We start from the raw sequence: 23,132 nt of genomic DNA, 5'->3' as shown, positions 1-23,132 counted from the left end.
TTTCACGATCTTATTAATGAAATGATAAGCTTGTTTTTAAACAGAGTTCTTACACAGACTATTAAATTATCAGAATTTTAGAAGTAGTAGTTTTTCAAAAACAGATGTTCAGGCTTCAGTACTAACCATTAGTACTAACTTCAGTACTAACTTCAGAACTAGCTATTTCACAAATCTATTAGGTAAGTTTGTAGAAATGATTTGCTCAGTTAGTCAACTGAGCAAACTTAGCTCACCTCTAAGTGTGTTCATGAAAAATTTTGTTGGTGGTATTAAATCTGCTTAGGCTAGTGCATTATACACTGCAGTAGAGGTTGCAAAATTTTAAGTAAGGATGCTCCCATTTTTATTCAATATCTTCACGTTAGTTTTCTCAGTGTCTTGTTCTCCTTTTTGTTACACTTATCTTTTACTTAGACACTCCTGAATTGATACAGAAAATGCTGAAGAAAACATCTAATATTCTCTTATGCATTTCTGGTTTTCAGCGTTGTGGAATGCATCTGTAGTGGGAAAAAGTTGTAACAAAGAGTTGTGTGTCTTGACTGTAGGGTTTACTTCTATTTATGTGCTGTAGAGAATACATTCTCATGGTTTATAACAAAACAAAATGGTTAGACTACTTTCAGTTGCTCTGTTTTATGAAATCAAAAAGGTAAATTCTGCTTCCTTTTTTCTCTTCATATAATTTTCATTGACATCTCTGGGTTGACATTCGTTTGGTGCTTTCGCATGCCAAAGAAAAATGTCTGTAGAACTAACAGCTTTACCTGGAGATGGAAATAAATTGTTGTGCAAGGGCCCCCTGAAAAAAATAAAAATCTGTATCCAGTCATTTGTGTTCTTTAACAATAGACCTTGTCCTCACAAGTGTTTACAATCAAAATAGAATCCTCCTCCCTTTTGGGAGTAGGGCCCTTTAAACTGACATTTATATAATACATTATTGAAAAGAAAATATTTACCCTTCCTAACTTACCATCTGGTGTCCTTGAAATACTAAAAATTAACATAATGAAAAAGAGCCTCAAATTCATGCGAGTTTAAACCATTTAAATATCATTGCAATTAAAAAGCAACAGTGAATCACTTTTTTAAAAATTTATTTCCCATGTTTCCTTAGCCAAACCTGTAATAATATTGCATTGCAAGATAGTTGCATAAAACCATGCAAACAGCATACTTATTGGTACAGAAACTGATAATGTTTAAAATTTTTAAGTACTATTAATTACACAGTTATCGAAACCCATAAGGATCAAAGGATTTTCTGTAAGAGGGATTTCACATACAGCTTGGATTATGTTGCTAAATAATAGCACAGTAGTACTTCTTTAGCAATGTAAAATAGCTTAGAGAGGAGTATGATGCCTATAGTTGGTGTAATGCATTGGTAATTAAGAGGGTGTGAGGTTAAGCTTCATTAACTGCTGTGGGATTGTATCTTGGATTTTATTATCCCCTAGAGAACGTAAGAAGTGAGAGAGGTCAAACTGTTAGAATCTGATTTTGCTTAGTGCATCTGCCAAAACGAGGCAAGCAAAGTAATGTGGCTGCGAACACAGAAAGACCTGGATTGTTAGCAGATATGGATTGTACATCATTTCCTTTCTGTTCATTACACAGATAAAATATTTATTAACAAAACAGATTACTGCGTGTCTGCATAAGTGTCATAAGTTTGGTTTGTAGGAGACAGTATTATTATAATCGGATTGTCATTTAGTATTAGCACTTTAGAATAACATTTTTTCAAAATTATTTTTTCCTTTTAAAACAAGGCAACAAACTTCCTTGTTTTTTGTTTTTTCCTTTCTGCATCTCCCTCTAGACACAGATGGATGCCCCAACCAAACCACACTTAATAACTTTAGCACTTGTCTGCTTTTTTGCATTTTCATGCTGCATAGCAAAGACTTGTATTTTATTTGACCTCAAAAAATGCTGTATTTTTTTATTATTTTTTTTAAACTGTTGCACTGCTACATGCTTTGGGTTTTTTTGTTTGTTTGTTTTATGTACCTTATGAAAGATATGTCTTTTTTTAGCCTGGGAGAATATAACAGTTCTCAGGAGCTGACACACTGATGCCACAAAATTGTCAGTCCCAAAGCTTTTCAAAGCTATATGATGTAGGAGCTGAGATGTTTTTAAGCAAAAATAGGGTAAATAGAGATTTTATGGGTTGATAAATCCACTCTGTTTCTTGGTCTTTTGTTTTTATAATGAGCACTTTTAGTTCCAAATTTTAGAAGCAAGTTTTAAGTGTTTTAATAATCTTCTATGCTGAGATTCTGATTTTGATTCTAATAATATAAATTTATTTACTTAATCCTAAAGAGGCTCAATCTTTTTGGATTCAGGAATTATCAAAATGGAATTATCCTACTGATAACTTCAGGAGACTTTTTTTTAAGTGTTTTTATATCTGATTGATAGAGAAGTATAGTTCTAAATAATCTATGTTTGAGTGAAACTTCTGTTAAAAAAAAAAAAAAAAGCATTATTGCTTTTGTTTCTTTATTTGTAATGAATCTGGGAGAAAGGGAGTTGTGATAGTCTTTGAGCTAAAACTATTAAATCTTCTGCACCCAGATATTTTGAGGAAAAGTCCAGGCTTCATCATCTTTAAATGTCGTTCACTGAAGCCATGTCCTCAACTGCTCTCTATGTGAGTCCATTTCAGACATATTTTGGTGTATTTGTGACAGAAGCACCTTGTGTTCTGGGGCTTGTTGGGCTGGTCTGCTTCACCCTTTCCATACCTCTTTTATTTTTCCTTTTCTTTAAAAAGAAACAAAACAATCTGAGAAATGATTAATGCTTTGTGATTCTCAGACAATAACAAAACTTCTCATGGTAATTAAAAGTTGTGAAGTATATATCCAACCAGCCAGCCTTTGTCTGTGAGAACAGGACATAGCTGTGTCCTGAGAGCTGGAGCCATTCTCCTGCTTAGGTACTCCATATCACTCAGATGCGGTCAGTTTTGTGAAGAGCTATGTCCTTAAAACAAAGAATAGCTTTTAATTTGAACAGTTGTCAGAAGAATGCATGTATGTTGGCTTTTCATCAGCAGAGATGTACCTTCAAACAGCATTATTTAACCTCTCTTTTATGCAGTTTAGTGTAAATAGGGGGAAAAAAAAAGAGTAAATAGAAGCTGGGGTAATAGCGATGAAGTTACAATGCAAATCTGGAGGGAAAGAAATGTTACTAGTTCTGTTTGTGGATCTTTGTTTAAAACATATTTATGTTACAGGTAAACCCATACCATGAATAGGAATGGAACATTTCTCCTATTCATGCTTAAGAACAATATCTCAGCGTATTTAACCAAGTTAATACACCCAGCAGAGCTCAAGCAATTGGCCCTCAAAATACCAGACAGCTCCAAAGGCAGACTGCTCTTTCCAGATTGCAGCTAGATTATGTGAGAAGTTTACTAAGAGACAAAGTTCATAACGACCTCATGCAAGAATGATTCAGGATACGTTTGCTTTAGCATAATGTATTCGTTGGCGTAACAAATAATAAGACAGTGAAACCAAATAACCCCAGCGATGTTCTAAGTCTCGGTGTATTGCGTGAGTTTGTTTCTTGCATGGAGACAAAAACACAGTGGCCTGAACTTGGTGCACCTTGGAGCATGCATGGTTCAACTAGGCAGAGCAGTTATTGGGTAAATGCCTTTTGGGAGGGAGCTGGGGAAATAAAGAGTTGCTCTTGGTATGAGAGAGTTGTTCACGTGCTCCTGTCCTGTCTGTAGGGCAGCAAGGGACAAGACATAAAATGGACTTGAGCTGCCACTGTACTGAGTCAGGGGAATCTTAAGTTGCTTTTCGTGAATTTAGTCATTTTTAGTAATTAATAATTTAGTCATTTAGTAATTTTTAAATGGTAGAACTTTTTGTTACATCAGAATAAAATCTCCTTTATTAAGTTACAAGTTAAATGAAGTCCATTAGAAAGGAATGGAAGCCTAGCATGGTTTTCATCTCTGGCATCCGAAATCTTTACCAGCTTCAGGTGAAACCGTTTTTCCTTGATCTCTCAATCCACTGCATTCTTAGCAGACTTCTGGCATACCACAGTGGCTAATTGCATTGTACTAATGCTGTGTCTCTACGTGATTGTTTTGGACTGAGCTGCTCAGGTGTCAACAGCTAGCATTGTAGTATTTGTAACGTCTCCCATTTGGCCCCGTGCCATGTAAGAAGGCTTTGTTCTGCATTTGACTGCAAGGCAGGAGCTTTTTTCAGTGTTGCATGAGAGTATTGAAAAAGCTTACACGTTCTCAGTAATACTTGGAGAAACTCTCGTATCTTATTGTATTGACCTCTATTTTATTCCAGCATAAAACACAGGCGGGGTGTGAAACCTACAAAACCATTGTCTGTAATGATGTAAAAGCAAATGTGTACAGCTGAGTGTCCCTGTCCCAAATTTGTCAATTATTGTACAACAGCATAACAACGTATAACTGATAGATATTTGCAGCGATTCTGGAGGAGGAAAATATTAAATGCATTTAAGAAAATATCAGCACTGTATTTCTCTTTAGTTACAATAAAGTGAATGGTAAAACACACCATTTCCTGAATTTCAGCTTTGCAGATGACATGAGAGCTGCCCAGTGACAGTCCAGAAGATGAGGTAGCAAGTGATTGTATCACTGGTGGGATCAGAAACAGTTCTCAGGGAGCTGGATGAAATGTATTTTATCCAAATAAAGGATAATATAAGTGTACGATTCAGGGAATAGATTTGAAATAATCCTGAATTTTGCACTTGGATATTTAATATTTTACTTTGGTACTTATTTTAATATTTAAGTTTAGTTCTTGCTGCATACATAAACACAACTCTGCTGATAGCAAGAGTTAACCAACATACTTGGAAATACAGGCTAGTTAATCAACCAGGGTTTTTTAACATACAGTTCTGGTTCATCCTTTAGGAAGGAATTCTTTCAATTAGGAAAGTAGATAATTTAAACTATTATATTTTTTGTTTCCTTAATGAAAAATAAGGAACTTTACTTTTGAATAGGGAAATATGAGCTTCTACAAGGCTTTTGCAGTTCATACGCAGAACCAAAGTAAATAAGCTAAAATTATTTGCTCAAAGGTGCATCTTCTGCCTAGCTGCTGAAGTGCAGACATACAGTTCTATTTCTACAACTTTACTGAAGTATTTACACAGAAGTTTTCTTAGCTTTCGTTAGCTGTTATCTCAAAGGGTGTATCCCATATTTAGATCAAGATTATTCTTCTAGGACAGTTTTCAAATTTCTTTTAAGTCCCCGTAACTAATACTGTGTAAGAGATACTGATGAGCTCTCAGAATTTTGAATCATTGAGACCAAACCTCAGTTTTCTCTCGAGAGACTTCTTAATGAAATCTTAGTTTTGTTTTTTGAAAATGAATATGTTTTTGTTTTGATCTATTTGAAGCAGATAAAGAGTTTCTGTGCCATTCAGATGGGTCTGAAAACTTGGCTGCATTTCATTCATCTACTAGGTGTAGAAGCACAATGCATTAATACTGTGCTTCATATCTACCTATTGCTTTGTCAGCAGCACAACTAAGGTGGAAAACAAAGTTTGTAATAAAACATTAACCCTAATCCAGGCCTAAGTCAAACTTACAATTCTGTCCTCCTAGGACCATTAACTCCACCTGTGTGCAATGCTTTTTTAAGATAGAAATGTTTGCATTTGAAACTTTTAAAAATTCCACAATTAAATGTGTCCCTTCTGTTTGCTCCCTTGTGTTCCTAGATGTCTGCCATTAGTAGATAGAATGCTTGATGATGAGCAGAAGGTTCAAAATGTCCTGTTGCAGTTGTCTTCAGCCTCTGTCTGTAGGGTGTTGTAATCTGTTGAATACTTTTTAAAGATTTCCAGAAGCTAGCAAAGAAAAGGGGCTTATCAAATATGCTTAAATTCACTATGCAAGGAACAGACCTGTTGTCAGAAATGGTTTAGGAGATCAACCCTTAAAAAAAAAAGGTGGAAAAAAAGGAATGTGGATGCTGCTCAAGATGCGTAGTTTGTGTACAGTAGGATATACAGTGTTATATTTACCATTCTGCATTCTCTTCTATTTGTACAATCCATTTTACTACAATTATATGGTTTTAGTGTTGTTGTTTTTGTTTTCCACGATCGGTAGGATCTAGTCTTTCAGAACAGTTATTTAATCAAGTTTTGTTACAGATATTGTAACTGTCCACTACATTAAGTGAACTGCATTAGCCAACGTACTCTTTGCGTAACAATCTGTAGGTAGCTGACATTTTTTCACTCTCTACTTGTAGAAACTTCCAGCCCCTTTGCTTGATGATGCCCACAGAAATGAATTGAGAGAAGAAGCAACACCTGCTAAGTCTGAAGATTCTCAAGATTCTATGAAAATAGCGTGGCGCTATGAGAATTTACCAAAAATGGAGGTAAATCTTAAGTGTTTCATATTTTCGCCTTTCACAGTGAAAATCAATTTGCAGAGGAAGTGCTTTTCAGCACAGGATAGTACTACTGGATTGCCTCCTGAGGGTAAATCATCATTCAGGAATATGTTTCTTGGTTACTATAAATACAGAGAGAAAAGGAATTTGAGAGTTTGCAGGAAATGTAAACTTTAATACAGACAGTAAAAACTGAAAAGTAAAAGAGACTTTTTGCTATGGGGTTTTTCAACGAGTATTGTTAAGAGGAGACCACTTCTACAAAAAGTTGGAATAATCCGGTCAGTTACAAACTTTGTCCAGCTGTAGCTGTACAGAAATAACTTATGTAGTTTTGATCAACAGTACTTACTAGATCTCTCTAATGAAAGTACTGTGTTTAAGCAAGCTGTTGACTTGGTTATCCATGTGCGTAACCACTAAAGTAAGCACTTGAGATTACCATCACTAGAAACTAGTCACTGGGCAGGGAGACTATAAGAAACAAGCCCATCATTCAAAGTTTATAGCTGTTAGTGTTCTGTGAATAACGTGTTTCCCAGGGCTGGTGATTTTCATATTTAACCTAGTGGAACAATTAACCTTTAATAAAATTACAGCGTTTTTGGCTATCCAGAACAGAAAATGTGCTTTGTCTATACATTTTAGTCTACATGTTTTATAAATTCTAGTTTAGATGTAGTCATAACTGCCTAGTAAGTTCAGTCATATTCTTAAAAAACATAATTGGAATGTGACAAAATGATCTTATAAGGCTTGGCATGTTTGGTTTTCTGTGAAATTGCACAGACATGGCTATATAGTTGTGTCAGAAAAGACTTATATATGGTGACACGCCAAATCAAACAGCCTCCAGGGTAATCATATAATCTCATCAATTTTGTTATTGTGGAGCTTGCTGTGCCACTTTGAACCATCCCCAAAATAAATTGTCTCTTTTAAAATCTAACAGAATTCCTAGTACGCCAATATGGAACCTATTGTATGTTCTTACCAAATAGTGTTCTGATGTTCTAACAAAATATAAAACCAAATAATCTGCTTAGGTGTGCACTCGTTCTCTATTATTCCATCCAGTAATAGAATATTTTCTCCAGAATAGATAATGTATTCATCATGGATTGTTAAAATTTGATCATGGGAAGTAGAATAAAATGATCAATCTTTAGTGAGGTATTTCCCTTTTTATCGTTGCAGCTTTCAGAAAGGGATCCTGATCATTCTGAATAGTTGATGTACAATATTGTTCTGTATACATTCAATTAAAAAAAATAAAATAAAAATAGTCTAGTTCTTAAGCTATCTATATCAGAAGTCCTTCAGAATATTGTAGTTAATGAAAACTTATTTTGAAATTGATACTTCTCCATGTTTCATAATGCAGTTTTCAGAAATTTAGGTGCTGTGCCAAATTATTTTGACTGGTCAATATACTTCATGGAGGAGAACATTTGATATTGCCTTGCAGCACCATGGATGGTGTAAAGCACTTAGTAGTATCATTTAATTAACAGCTTAAGTTGTGTTTTATTCTTTAATCTTTGTTTTGGCAATAAAAAAAAAAAATAACATTGAATAAAATTTCAAGGTATATTTCCAAATTGATTGAACTAATTAATCCATTTTTGAAGTTTCAAGCCTGAAAGCGAGAAACCAGCTTTGTTTTTAGCTAGAACTCTAAACATGTTAGCAGATAAGTTTTCTGTTCAATATCTGGCTTTACGTGAAGTAAGAACCCTTAGGAAAAGTTGTCTGGAGTTTTTGTTGCCTAATTCAGTTCTTATTTGTAAGTAATTAAGAGGCTATTGTTCATATTTCAGGTATTAACTTCCCATTTACTGGACCTCATGTAGACTAGCTAGGTAACTGAGTTTTGTTAGGGTGCATGATATTTGTCAGTGTTCTCCGTAACTCTCACAGCTTCTCTTTGCATACGTGCACATATCTTGTACAACAGCAAAACACAGATGGTTTATCAGAAATCTGTCAGAGTAACAGGTCTCTTTATGCTTGATGTGCCTTTCCCAGTTTGTTACTTTCATCTGTACCAGAGGTTAATTTCGTTTAAACTTTTGAGTATATGGATAGCCTATTTTGCAATGCAAGACAGTGTGTTTTTTCTTCTTTTTTTTTTTTTTGAATGAACTGCTTATGTTCTTGGGGCAATATATAAACTGTCACAGCATGAAATCAATTTTCTGCCTTGATTCATCCTAAATCTGAGATTTCTAGCACATTAGTATTGCAATTAGAAACATTAACAGCAGACGGTAGTGTAAAAGCATGCTCTGCTCACTGACAGTTTAGTGCATTTCTCCATGTGCAAAGCAGGAATCCCAGAAAGAACAGGCTTGAGCCTACAATCCACTAATAAATTTATCAGATCAAACTTAAGAGGAATGGAAAGTCTCTGGTTCGCACTCTCCATGGTCATTCTGCTAAGGCAGATTATTCATGCTTACTTGATTCAGGTAGGCTTTTTGCAAGCTTCCCTGCTAAGCCTGGGAATGCAGTACATTGAGGCCTATTCATAGGCTTCTGACATAGCCCGAGCTTTTATTGCATGGTGTTTTATTATAGCCAAATCCTAGTCTCCACCCAGTTTGTAGGCACTGTGCTTATTCTTTTGAATCAAGAGAGGTTATCACCTACCTTAATCCATGCAGCAGGGTGGATTAAGGACACCAATGTGCCTCAGGATTCTCAAAGAGGATCCTGGAAACTTCTTGTTTCTTCTTTTTTGCTGTCTTTACTGAACTCTATTGGGCCTCAGTAAGGATTTGCATCTGAAATGGGCAACCTGGAGCTTTTCTCAATGAAGACATCAGATCAAAGTTCAGTTAGTCAAGGCCTTTCTAAAACATTAAGGGGGCTTGGAAGTACACAATAAAAAGATGAGCTCTGGCAGAGATTGCAGTAAAAACATTCTGATCTGTAATCCGGATAAAGAATAGATTATAGGCCAAAGAACAGCCCCTGTTTAAATTGTTTTTGGAATCCTCATTTTAAATAAAGTTACTTTTACATATAAAATATTTAGAATTCAGTCTGATGGATTGATACGTTTTGTTATACTTCCTTCTTTAAATTCATTCGCTGATAAATAAATTGGAGCACTGACTTAGAGAATCCGTTTTTCTGTCACTTTTTGTGTAAAAACGATCTGCCTCATCTGACTAGATACATATAAGCAATTGTATTTGTTTTTTAATTAAAAACTTTTTTGTTTTAAAATAATGAAAAGTGAGGTTTTAGTTTCGTTATTTTATTGTTTTTGTCGGGAAGATGCTGCAATATTGTTATTAGTTATGTTCTCTGCAAATTGCCCAGGTCGAACATCAATTAACCAAATAATTTCAAAATATTTACTTTAAATCAAGTTATTGTAATTAATCTTAACAGTTTAATATATATATTTGGTAAAATGAAACATGAAATAAAATTGTGGAAATAAATAGCATGATTGCTTTTAGAAAACTAGCTATAAATACATGGCCATCTCTGGCTGTTACGGTGCTTATTTTATTAATAAGACTAAGTTTTATGAAAAACACAAGTGCCGCATAATAACTGGAGTTCAAACTAAATAATTTGCTGCCCAACACACAAAAAATATTGCAACCCCATTATTGTAATAATTCAATATACCTTTTGTCATTCCTGTTTACAGCAAGAATAGCAAATGTTCAATTCGAGCAGAAGTTGTTCTTAAGAATTTTCCTTGCATACAGAAACAACCCTACTCAATTTTCAGATAGCTGACAAAATGTATGTATTGGCCTTTTTAAAATAAATAAATAAAATAATAACAGAGTGTTCTAAGTTGTTGTTACATAACCCACTGAAAAACTTTCAGAATTGTTGGGGTAATTCTGGTCACTTTTCAAGAGTAATTCCGTACTTCTGAGTACCAATAAAACAGCGTTTCGTTCTACCTTAGAATCAGAGCTTCTTTTTTTTTTTATTATTTTTTTTGGTTATATATTTCCATTCATTGTAGAGTGAAGTGATTTCTGAAGTGACAAAGCTCTTGCTCAGCAGTGGTACCGTGGTGGGCATATTTGCTTTCCAGCAAAAATTGCTTACCAGCATTCTTTGGTCCCTGCGTGTTTATTCTCGGTTACCAGTAAGGTTAGAATTCTCTTATAGTAGGTGTTGCCCTTATTTCAAGAAAACAGTAATCACTAAATGCAAAAGTAGGTAATGTCTCTGTAGAACACTGTCTATTGTATCATTTTTTTCTCATGATAGGTAATCATCTAATAGATTATTGTAATCAGTGTCGATGTTTCCACAGGCCAGCCCAACAACATCTACCAAGTTTGGACATTACTACGATATTTCTAAAACAATGTCTCCAGAACTGCTTCAGTCTATAAAACGGCACAGTTTTTACCTTCCCGAAGAATTATCTTTAGAGCCTAAACTGAAAACGTGGTAAGTTGCAATCCCACGTGCTTCTGTTTTGCGTTTAAATTTTGTGTGCCTGTTAGTTGTAAAAGATATTTTAGCATCAACACTTGCTGTGAAAATTTTTGTAGCCATGTATTGCTCACACGTAGTTCAGCTGTGGTTCCCATGTCAGCACGACATGCCAGGACTGTCAGCAAAGCTGCTGTGGTGCAGAGGCAGCTCTGTATGCTGACTCCTCAGTGGAAGAAGCAAGTTGGTAGGGGCAATTAAGGCAGACATTACTAGGACAACCTGGGACGCAGCTGAATACTCAGTCCAGTCCTACTGACAGTTGAGTGTGGGGACTGGGGAAAACTATTACTGTCTGTCTATGAACTACTCCCTGAGCACCATGCCCCATCAGTTTTCATGAATGTGTGTCAGGTGGCTGTCAGTCATATGAATATAACCATTCACAGTTTTTAGGGCTAAGATGACAGGCCATCCTTGACCTACATAGCTTAGAACGCTATATCACATTAGTTTATTATGTGACTTTTACTTCTTATATCCTACAGCTTCACCGAAGGAAAATACAAAAAAACTGTGAGCAGAATTAGATTCACTAATTGTGTCTTACACAAAACCCTTAATTCCAGCAAAAATCATAAACTCATATCTGAATGAATAACTTCTTTTAGTTTTTGTCTATCAGTAATTAATTAAGGAAGACCAGAAGAAAATTAGTGACAACAGAGAATACTCCTATTAGCCTATGGCACAAAAATCCATTGTATTTTTCTTGGAGATATTTCAAGTCAAGTCAAATGTCAGATAATGGGCTACCAACCTCTTTGTTTAGCCCAGTCACTTAATTTAGATATCTAGGGCCTATAAATCCCAGTGTATAAGGCCAACTCCGAGAACCAGTAGTACAGTATGCTTTATTGCATGAGATTTTTCATTACAGTACACTAATATAAAAGCCGAGATTTGTAAAATAAGTGCAATATTTATAGAAGTGCACCTTTAGAGTTGTAGAAAAACAAAAGCCAATGTAATTTAGCTTGTAATTTTTCTGTGTTGTATGATCAAATATCACTGGTTTTAATTCAATACAGTGTGTTTTTGCTACGTTATATATATTTATATATATATAAGCACTTGATAAACTTTCTGGAAAAGGAATAAAATTTGGATTCTGCTTTTCATCATAAATATTTGAACCAACTTTATATGTGACTTACAGTATTATTTTTTTTCAGTTGCAGGGTCATAGAGTATAGATATAGATATTTGATAGCTTAAAAAGTCCTTATATTGTTACTGAACAATTTAACTACCTTTCTATCTCTTCTCTAGCTAACTGGAATGTCTGATGACTATGGGCTTAATCCCACTAACAATATGGCTGTGAAGTATTTGTATATTTTATGTTGAAAACAAGCTAATTTATGTGTTTAGTATAGAACATGGACTTTACCTTTTATGCATTTGATTTTATAAGACTTACCTAACTCTGATACTTCCTTTGTGTGTGCCATCCTGGTAGAAGTTCATAGTTCTTACCATGTGAATTCTATTCTTAGTTTTCATATAACTGAAAGATTAGGTTTAGTTAATTTGCTTGGCAATCTATGACCGTAGGGTTGCGTTCTACCATATTTCTGAATGCTTTACAATTGTTTTAATGTGTATTTTATTCAAAGCATTCAGTTTCATACAAGGTGGCTAATTTATTTAATAACTTGATTTACTTTGTTAGTATTTCATTATTGGTGCTGGTCATATTGTTGAGGCATCAGTTTCAGATTGTCATCCCTGACTACAAACAGCACTGGTTTTAGATTCCATGTACTGAAAAAGTTGCACTAGGTCAAAGTTAAAAATTAGGTGAGAAGAAATGTTCAGAATTGCAACCTCATGAATTCATCATATTTCTCCTTAGCAAAATGGAAGATTTATGCTTCCTGTAAGTACAGTCAGACAATTTTCACACACATTTATAAATAAACTGAACTAGAATTTCAACTTTCATTCATAAGTTTTGTATAACTGGAGTTCATCAGAAATTATGCAAGAGGAGTAAAGCTTCTCCCATTCTCTCTTACATGTACATCCTTGTTGGTGTGCACCTAGCATATTCAATGTCCGTAAATTGGACTACTTTATTTACATAAGGAAAGGACAGGTTAAAAAATAAATACATATTTCAAATTGGGACTTCATGAAGTTCATCTGTGATAACAGAACATAACTAGTTGTCAAAGAAATTCCGTGAAGTCAAAAAGGTCAAACAGTACCTGTCTTTAAGGAGAGGAGATGGCAAAGACATCCGTGTGATAACATCAGTGCTCCAAAAAATACCAGAAAAAGTAATATAATTTAGCTTTAAGGTTTTAAGACAGTTTCACCCAGTGTGTTTTTGCTTCTGTGTATTCAACTGAGATAAACTCAAATGTCTTTAAAATAAAACAAGAGGTATTCTGCATCAGGAAAGTCTTCTGTTATGTTGAAGAAGGAGTTGTTATATTTGCTGTTAAATCGTTACCTTGTAAATAATCTGTTACTGAGTCTCATAGGTAAATCTGAGTGAAATATCAGGCTTTATTCCATTATTGTGTCTGGAAATAACCTGGTAATAATCTGGCCTGATAAGTATCCTGAGCAATGAGTACCTTTATTGAAGTCATAATGTCAAATTTGGAAAGAAGTGGAAGGAATAATTGCATGTGTATTTGATGACAGAATTAAAATAAAAGAAGTTTTAGGTCAGCAATCAGAAATTCTAGTGAAGGCAAGCCAAATATCGTATTAGTAGGAATAATTAATTGAACAAATAAAATATGGTAGCAGCTCTCCAGGAAAAAAAATATCTGGGGTTACAAAGTGTCTTGAATATAAGATATATTAGCAGTGTTTTGTGATTAATGTCACTGAAAACATGGAGGTGATAAACTGGAATTTCATGTAGAAGACACACAAAAGACTTCTGTTTTGCTCAGCCATAAAAAGGCCGTCCAGTTTTTAATAGCATCCTTCAAGAAAACTCAGCATCAGTTAGAAGAGGATGGGAAGCTGAGTTTAGATCTAGTATGGGGATATATGGCCCGTGATGGAAGAATGGAAATTCTTTAGACAAATCTGAGAAGAGTCTCAAAGCAAGTTAAAAACTGACATACAGAGAGCAGTAATTCTGTTGTCTGCGGAAGACAGAAGCAATAATGGGCTACGGTAAATTGTAGCAGTGGAAATGTAGAGTGGACATAAGGAAATATTTTTCTGATGATTAGCACTAGAAGAAGTTGCCTTGCAGACACAGGTTGGGAGTATTGTAGAACCTCCATCATTGAAAATTTCTAAGGACAAGTTAGGTAAATATCTGTCAGAGGTAGTTTAGACATAGTTCATCGTGCCTTGGGGCAAAAAGATAGACTACCTGACCTCTTGAGGTCCCCTTCATCCCTATCTTCTGTGATTCTTTAATACACATTAGTCATAGTGCATTAAATCCAAAACTAAGTATGAATGTTACCAATTATTTCACTGCTTTCAAAACATTTACGCTTTTACAGAAACCCAACTGGATTGTACTGTATTTTTTTTACAAATATTGTGGTGAAATTCAGAAGAAAGCATCCTTTTCGCAAGGAGTGAAAACAAGCTCTCAATACTGTCAGGATCATTTCACTAAAGAAAGTTTATAAAAGTGGGAGGCAGAGGATAATATTTTGTTGGCATTACTGTTTGGAAAATATATGCAATGCTTCTGGCTTTTAAGTCTAGACTCAGTATATCACAGAACAGTATTTAAAAAAATATATATCTCTTCTCTTGATTAACCAGACGATGATTTAAAAGAAGGGTTTAAATACTATAGTTAACCCTTCTCATAGAAGCTAGCAATTTATGCTAGACCTAATCTTTGATTGCCTGAAGGTCCATCCCTATGAGAGCTTGATCTAACCTCTTGTGTTACACTGAACTGGGAACATGGATCTGGCTAGGCAGCGTGTCTGCACTCATGGGGAGCAGTGTCTTATACGCGAGGTTCTCTGCCTGTGGTCTTATCCTCTCAGTGCTGGTTTGTTTGTTTGCTTTGTGTTTTTTTTTTTTAAATCTGAGAATGTATTGCTTTTGAAACTAATACAGAGCTAGAAGGAGTTAGAGAAGTAAGTGGAAACTGGTACTTTTAACTGGAATATAATTTTCCTTAAGTAGATGGTCTTGTTGATGGATGGCACCTTTATATGGTAACAGAAATCAGAGGGATAAAAAAAAAAAAAAGATAATTAGCAATTAAGAAAGAAAGAAAATAAATTTCCCTCTCATCAAAATGTTTCCTTGTTATTTTAGCTAACATGATCCATTCGAAATATTTGTGGTGTAGCAGAGCACAACATGGTTTAATTTCAGGCCGAAGTAAATTTCTATAGTCCTATAACTACAACTGTTGCAGAAGCACCTAAAATGACACAGTCATGGTAGAAAGTGTACCAAACACACACAGTCTGCACTGAGGTCATAAGCGCTATGCAATGGCTCAGCTGGTAACTAGAAGGTTTTAGGAGTTCAGTGTATTTTTATTCTGCTTTTTTTTTTTTTTTTTGATTATCATCTGTACCGATGCGGGTGAGACTTTTCAGTGTTGTCTTTTTATTTCTCTCTCATAGAGACCTGCTACCTTTATCTGTAGTTAATGCTCCTTGAGGACTATACTTAACCTGTGACTTGTGAGATGCACCTAGAATTCACCTTGTCCATCCCTTCTTTCTCCTATATCTTTCAATTACAGCGTGACTAGCTTTGGAGGCCTTAGGTTTCATTTTTCCTTCTTGAAATTTGGAAAAGCCCTTTCCCTCCATCCTTCTATTGTTTGGGAAGGGGTGGGGAACAAGAAGAACAATCCTTTCGCTCTCCTTTCCTTTCACTGCTCAGGGCTGTGATGACAAAGAACAGATTATGCAGTTAAAGCAGAACATACTGGAGGCGTTGTACCCCAGTTTCCTTATACTCTCCTGACAGAAATGGGGAGTATTATAAACGTACGTGTATGTTTTACTATGCTTTAAAAAACAGTTCTGAAACAAGGTCCTTTGTAGTAATGTTTTGTGGAATAAGAGCCATGTATTTGTAAAGTGGACCAAATCATCTCGGTGCTGCTAGTCCTCTAACATCACATTAAGAAAACTATTTAGACTGTTATTGAGCGAGTGCTCTCCGTGTAATTGGAGCTGTTGCATGATAATTATAGTGTTCCCCTTGCAAGGTCAGAGATGTAGAGGCTCTCTTTGGACCAAAACTCTTGGTCCTTTTTAGAAATCACATATCTGTGCTTATGTCCCTATCTTTCTATCCATGCAAGAATTCAGTTCCATTATGGACTTGCAAAGAACAGAGACTGATTGGTTAGGCAGAATTTAGTGAAAGTCCTTTTACTCTACAATTAAAGAAAATGAGTTTTGGAGGTTTTATACATCACTTGTTTGCCTTAAAGTTTGGAGCTTTTTTTTTTTTTTTTCTTGTTTTCTTATTGCCCTGTGCTAAACATTGACAGAAACCAGACTGAAAAGTCTTTTATAAAGGAAGCAGTAAATGAGACTGGGTGTTTGACGCCAGAAGAAAGCATCACCCTTTCTTAGCTCCATAATTTTTGTATTAGGGAAGGGCAGTTACATACTGGCCCTAATGGTGGGACCAGCCTAACTGGGCTGTGCAGCTGTGACAGCAGCTGCTTTCCAGTTGTTGCTAGGCTATTCAGGTGTCCTTTTGGTTGCACCGATGAAGCTGGTACTTAACAGGAAGCTGGAAATACCCTCTCTGATAACTCCGGGCATCACAAAGGAGGCTCACTTTCCACCCTTCTACTTCACTTCTATCCTTGTTAAGTTGCAATCGCCAAAAAATAAAGTGTGATAATCAAGGGAGTTAAAATAATTAAGCTGTGGTTTTTTCAACATTACTCGTATTCTTTACCTTTAGAATGTGCTTTTGGAAAAAGAAAAAAAAAAAAAAAAAAAAAAAAGAATAAATTTATCTAGAGTCTAGATTTACAGATAAATTTAGATAAAACAGGTTTAACTGTCTTGCCTAATGGAGTCTCCATATACATAATAAGGCTATTTGTCATACCCTTGATAACCTAACCTTTGTTAAATGCTTAGAAACTGTCAACAGAGAAGTCAGAGGCTCTGTTGTAACCAGGATACCTTCTTGCCAGCTCCTGCTTTATCCATTACTAAATTGCTAAACAAAAAAAAGAGTAAAGAAGAAATTGTTTAAACTCATTATCAGAATTAAATGGTGTTTAGTAACAAAGCCAAAAAAGACTAGAAATTACAGAATCAAAAATACCTTGTTTCCTTCCTTATGTATTATGGCAAACATTGCCAGAAGGATAATGCAACTTGTTTTTATAAGTAGTGTTTCCGCAATATTTTTCATGTCCTTATTTACATAGCATAGTTCAAATTCAAGGAAAGCATTAATATTTTAGTCAGAAGAAGAAGAGCCACCATGTTTGCATTCGAAATAAACCTATAGGCATTACACTATTTTCACTAAATCCTTCTTTGCTGCAAATCTTCTCCTCATAGATAAATCAAATATTATTTTTATTTCTTTGTAGGCTTTTTAGTTTGTTTGCTTGCTTGTTTGTTTTAATTTTAGGACTCTGTAATTCTGTTAATGTTTGAAATATTTTGTTCTTCTATCTATTTTTATAAGCAATTTGGTAGCAAACTGGGAATTGGCAAGTATTGTGACTGTGTTTTTTGGTTTATCCTATAGATAGCATGGTGAGCGTGGTAAAACTATCCACAGAAATGTAATTGTTACCTTCTTGAAAACAGACAGTGTGTTCCTTACTAGTTACGCTCTGAATTACTGAAATAATTCTTTATATTCGTATACAAATTTGAAAATACTGCTTTGTGACCACAGTTATGAAGAGGAGCACTGTCATTTTTTTTGTAGTAGATGTGCTGTGTTCCTGGCTGTGGCTACAAATTGTTGCAAACTCCTTCCTACTGTTGGTGAGCTGTAGTTTCTATCTTTACAAAAAGGATAAAAGAATTTCCAAAAGGATACAGGAATGCTTCTCATTATTCTTAAGTGCTGCAGATTCTCTCCAGTTCTGGCAAAACTGGGAAGAAATTACAGCACTGTGTAAACAACAGGGGTTATGTGTATTGCAGTTATGTGAAGACGTGGAGAGAGAAAATATTTTGGCTAGTGTGAGGGCTAAAGCCCTTTTTCTGGCCACATACTCTGTAAACTGACACTTTTAAGACAAAATTTGACATATATTCCTTTTGTAGCTAAGTGATAGGAAAGTATATAAAGGAAAGATGTGAGTTTCATAGATAGTATTAAAATATTAGGATACTATAGCTGAAAACAAATAAAGTAATGGGAACATTTCATTAATGTTACCAGACCAAGCATACGATATGATTGCTGAAAGTAAGAATGTGTTGATGCAAAATTTTCAAAACAACCCGTTGTATTTTCCAAGAAATACCTAAGACCTGAATCCACAGCTCTTGATGGTAATTAGTGAGACTGTAAGGAAGTGCTGAAACTAGAAAAAATGAAAGGGCTTAAACTCAACTTTAGTGAGGAACCTACATCAAGTCCAGACACAAAAGCCAGTATGCTGTATGGGATTGCAGGCCTAGTATGTATAATTCAAAGTGATCAGCTGGCTTGATTTTTTTATTTTTTTTTAAAGCAAAGATAGGACTTTCTGTCCTTTGTATATATTAGCACTGGAGAGTATGGCTAGAATGGGTATGAGGAAAAAGTACATTGGAAGTGCAGGAAGTTCTAAGCCCTTGAGGAGAGTGTTTGTTGAACTTTCATTTGGTTTTAAATGCCTAAATCCTTTTGTAGGCAGCAGTTTGCTTTGCTTTTTTTTTTAATATTATCAGATATTTTCCAAATAACACATAAACATAAAATATACCTCACAGTTCTGCTGCCCTTGCAAATAAAGGAGTACTAACGCCCATGGTGGATGGATACAAAATGGTAATGTAATAGAATGTATTTTATGTTCTGTTGTGGCATTAGAAAAATTCCTTAAAAAAAATAAATAAATAAAACAAATAATGATAAATGAACTTTTTAAGCTAAGTGGAAATAGTATCTCTTTCATTTTTTGTTGGTTTTGATTGTTTAATAGTTGTTTGTATGAAAGCTTTAAGTAATAGGAAGTCAACCCTGTTTACCAGGGCACTGTGTAGGTGTACTCAGGGTAGCGATTAGGTAGCTATTTGTCTGTTATAGAAGATTAACACTGTGCTATAATGATTTCAACTTTAAGTTGCTACATGCAATCATTAAACTTGTAAGTGAGCCTTAGATAATTAAGTTATCTTCATCTCTTAAGACTCCTACTTTTTGCAAGATGTCTGGATGCTGAACTGGTCAACATGAACCGATCACGATTGCTTTTAATGGCTGCTTTATTCAAAAAGAATTGTTTTTTCCCTTCTATGACAGTTTTTTTCTATATGACACTTCCAGAATGCAAGCTGCGTCTGTTTAGATTTAGTACAGCTTTTAGTGAGTATTAAAATGTGTTATTAAACTACTTCTTCTTACCAACAGGAATATGAACTGCGGCTATGCAAGTCTGCTTCACTCCATTCAAAGGGTCATTTGCCAGGAAGGATTTGATGGCTCTCATCCCCAGGTACTGAACACCTTCCTACTCTTGTCTTCTTGTCATGAAGGTTTTCTGAGTATTCAAGAGTGGCATGAGAATGTCTTTAAAAATTAAAAAGGGTCAAGCTGTTTCTAAACATTGCTAAAGCAAACAAGAAAGATAAATAGTGTGTGGTTCATACTTTAATGTGCATTCGGACTTTTTACTATTTTTTAACAGCTATGCAGGGCATTTGAAAAAGAGCTGTAAGCCAACATTATTGAAATGCCCACTCTGTGCAATTAGATAATAAATGGATTGCCAAATATAATGAAATTAAGTTAAATATTTTTCACCTACACATTTTTTTCAAATCATTGAATTAGCAATAATGTGCTCAAGACTCTTGAGACTGAACATTCAAACTTTCAGATACTTCCAGTGTTGTGGTAACTGGAGTGAATTTTATAATGAATTAAATGGTGTGCATCTTTATGTAGTGAGTACTGAAACACAGGTAAAGACATGAGAATGCTACTTAGGTATCAAAAACTTACCTGTCCAAACAGCTTACTTGCCTTGTAAAGATTGCTTTACTTGCCATAAACCTTACTGTGGGTAAGCAAAAATATTCCAAGTGTAATAAGATAGGATAAAAGCCTGTTCCAGTTTGAGCAATGCCTTATCTTTGTCGTTCCTTCTCATGCTGAAAAATATGTGATTCCTTGAAGTTGATGTAAATAAAATAATAAATGATATGTATTGATGCTTCATTGGTAGGTAATTATTGTTGTACAGCAGAAATGTTACTGGAGTACAAGGTAATTAGTATAGATGCTGGAGAATGTCAAAGAATGTCATAGAAGACTGTGTGCTATTCCTAGCCGAATATCTGAAAAATGGTTTCTGTAGGGAGGATAATATTGGAGTGGATGCATTCCTGCATGTATATATCCATCATAACAGTGTATTTTAGAAACATGACCTGCCCAGAATACTTGGGTTTAAAATTAGATTCTTTGGCTTATTTGCGCTCAGTTTATAGTCTCTGCTGAGATTTATGGGCGAGCTTGCCTTCCCTTTGGTGACAGTGCCAGTCTGGAGCAGCAAATTGGTCCCTGACAGGCACCTCTCCCCACTTGCTGCAGTAGCCATGGCAACAGGCATGTCCCCGTGCTTCCCGCCGTACCCTGCGCAGAGCTGCTCCTCCCGCACCGTGACAGGTCCTCTGCAAGCCGGAGAGCTTGCACGCTGCAAAAAGCTGCACCGAGTCAAACAAATACCCTGGGAGCCTTCAGCCACCAAATCACCTCCTCCTGAAGAGATCAGGCTGGTGATTCTTGTTTTTCTTGCAAGTCAGGTCTAATGGGAAAACAGCATCTTTATATGTTCCTGATTTTTTTGTTGTATGTTTTAAACAAAATAAAGATAACTTAGCCAATATTTTGGGGTTTTCTTTCTGCAGACAAAAAAAATATATATATTAGATATTGTGGACAGTGATATTGTGTGCTACTTGTTCTTTGTTTCAAAACATCTGATTAGAGTCAATAAAGCAAAACCAGACCTTTAAATCAGATAAATTTAAAAGTATATCTTCACCAATGAAGTATATAAGTTTCTGAGTTGAAGCTTTAAAACTATGAAAAAGAATCCTTTCTCAAACCAGTTTACCCACATAGACGGTCATCAGCGCTTGCATAGCTGTTTCTGTGTCAAGGAAGATAATGCATATGATCATATGATACATGGTACTTTTTTTAATTCCTCCTTTTCTGGAATCAGAAAACATTACTTTATATACACATTTTTTTTGCATTTAGAAGTGGTATATAATACACACCTCTTGAAGTATGTCCGGAGTTGAATGTAGTTATGGTCCAGAACATGCCATGGAACTTTTTATCTCCCAAATCCATGGGAAATTCACCGCTCTTACTACATCTCCTCTTCTATTAACTGAGTCTCAAGAAGTACTTTTAAGTAGCCAAATATTAGGATAATAGAGTAAAAACCATCCTGAACACTTCAGGACCTGTTTCCTTTCCTATATTTAATAAAAAGGCAAGCTTCTGAGAAGTTTGTGTGTGTATGTTCTTCTACTCAAAATAATCCTCTCCCTTTTGGATAGGTCCTATTGGCAATGGCATTTGTGAGGTTTGGAGAAAACTACAAGGGCCATAATGTATTAGGAAGGTGCTAAAAGAGATTTACTACTGACTTTAAGTAGATGTATTAATCACAGCATGTGAGCAACAGAAGAGGATACCTCTAATGCTGCATTTTTCATACTGCGAAGCATAAACTTACCAAATTTTTTGGCACCTGGAGACCTACAAATGTGTTGCTTTCTGGATCTGGGTTCAAAGGAGAAGTTTAACCTAATTAGTAAAACTTCCAGATATTTTTGGCTAATTTCACATCCATATGGCAGTAATTGGAGTTACCTCTCCTTTTTATTGGCTCCTCTACTACTAATACAGGTAGTTTCTACTACCTGTATTTGAAGAGGTATCTGGAGAACAGTGAGTAGAATGTGACACAACCAAGCTGACAGGTTCAGCACAATTAAGGAAATTAGTGAAAGCTACCATTAGAGGTTTAGTAGACCTCTGGGAAAATGGTCAAGCATCTCTGGGACCTGGTACAATTAGTAGTAGGACTAGAAATATGAGCATTGGGTTTAAATATATATTTTTAAATATCCTCCATTTTGTGTGTTTTTTTTTTTTGTTGTTGTTTTTTTTGCTGCTAATCAGTAAGTATGAATCCTTTATAAGTTGAACATGGTTTTACATCATACAAAATAGCTTGTTTCCGAATTATTTTGTTTTTTCACGTGTGACAGCAGAACTTTCATAAGCAACTTTTTTTCCTTAACATTTCTTTGGCTTCCTTTGGAGATCAAATTGGGTGATTTTCCAAGAACGTTGGGGGAGGAGGTTGGATTTTTTTTGTTTAAGGTAGCTTCTTTAAATTCTTCATAATCATGATCCTTGCTGCCAAACCAGTCGTCATTACAAAAACAATGTGAAAAAGGTGAAATTTTTTTTTTTTACAAATCCAAATCAATGGAGGTATGCAAAATATGCGTATTATAAAAATGTTATCCTGTTATACTGTACTATTGTCCCAAGGTTCATATGGTAGTGTGAAAAGTTAACTTTGCATAACTGAAGCTGAAAAGTCTGCAAAGCCAACGAGACTGGAGAAAACATCAGAGCTAAAGCGTGTGTCTCTTTCACAAAGAGTGTAAGAGAATTGGCAGATCAGCTCGCTGCGTGAGCTGTGAGAGTTGGATAAGTGGAGAGCCATGTGGTACTAACTGCGTTTCACAACTGAGGCTCTGTTTACCCAATGTGGACAAGGAAGCATTTCTAAGAGTAGCCTCTTCTCTTGCCAAAACCTTTGGATTTCCAGAACAGCTGTGCAATGCTTTGTGCTTTATAGTCACTGGTCATTCCAGCTGCAGTTCAAGATGGGGGAGATGAATAACTACAGTTTGTCAAGGAACATCATTGTAATGAAAAATAACTGTAAGGTTTTATTTCTGTAAACTAGTAATTATATATATATATATTTTAAAAAAAAAAAAAAAGCTGACCTTTATGTAAGTGTGAA

The 23,132-nt window shown here is 35.2% G+C and overlaps 1 protein-coding gene across 1 annotated transcript in view; it reads left to right on the top strand.

The window, feature by feature from the left end:
- The window catches only part of ELP4 (elongator acetyltransferase complex subunit 4), a gene marked incomplete at its 5' end in the record, with an annotated part of 138,387 nt that overhangs the window by 18,333 nt on the left and 96,922 nt on the right, over positions 1-23,132 (top strand). The window contains 3 exons of the mRNA XM_084288445.1: positions 6,323-6,454; positions 10,767-10,906; positions 19,475-19,559. Coding sequence (XP_084144571.1) covers positions 6,323-6,454; positions 10,767-10,906; positions 19,475-19,559 — 357 coding nt within the window. The remainder of the gene's footprint in view (positions 1-6,322; positions 6,455-10,766; positions 10,907-19,474; positions 19,560-23,132) is intronic.

Source organism: Netta rufina (genome assembly GCF_964035555.1).
Source record: "Netta rufina genome assembly, chromosome: 5".
Classification (NCBI taxonomy): Eukaryota; Metazoa; Chordata; class Aves; order Anseriformes; family Anatidae; genus Netta; species Netta rufina.
This window is presented reverse-complemented; position numbering and strand designations above follow the sequence as displayed.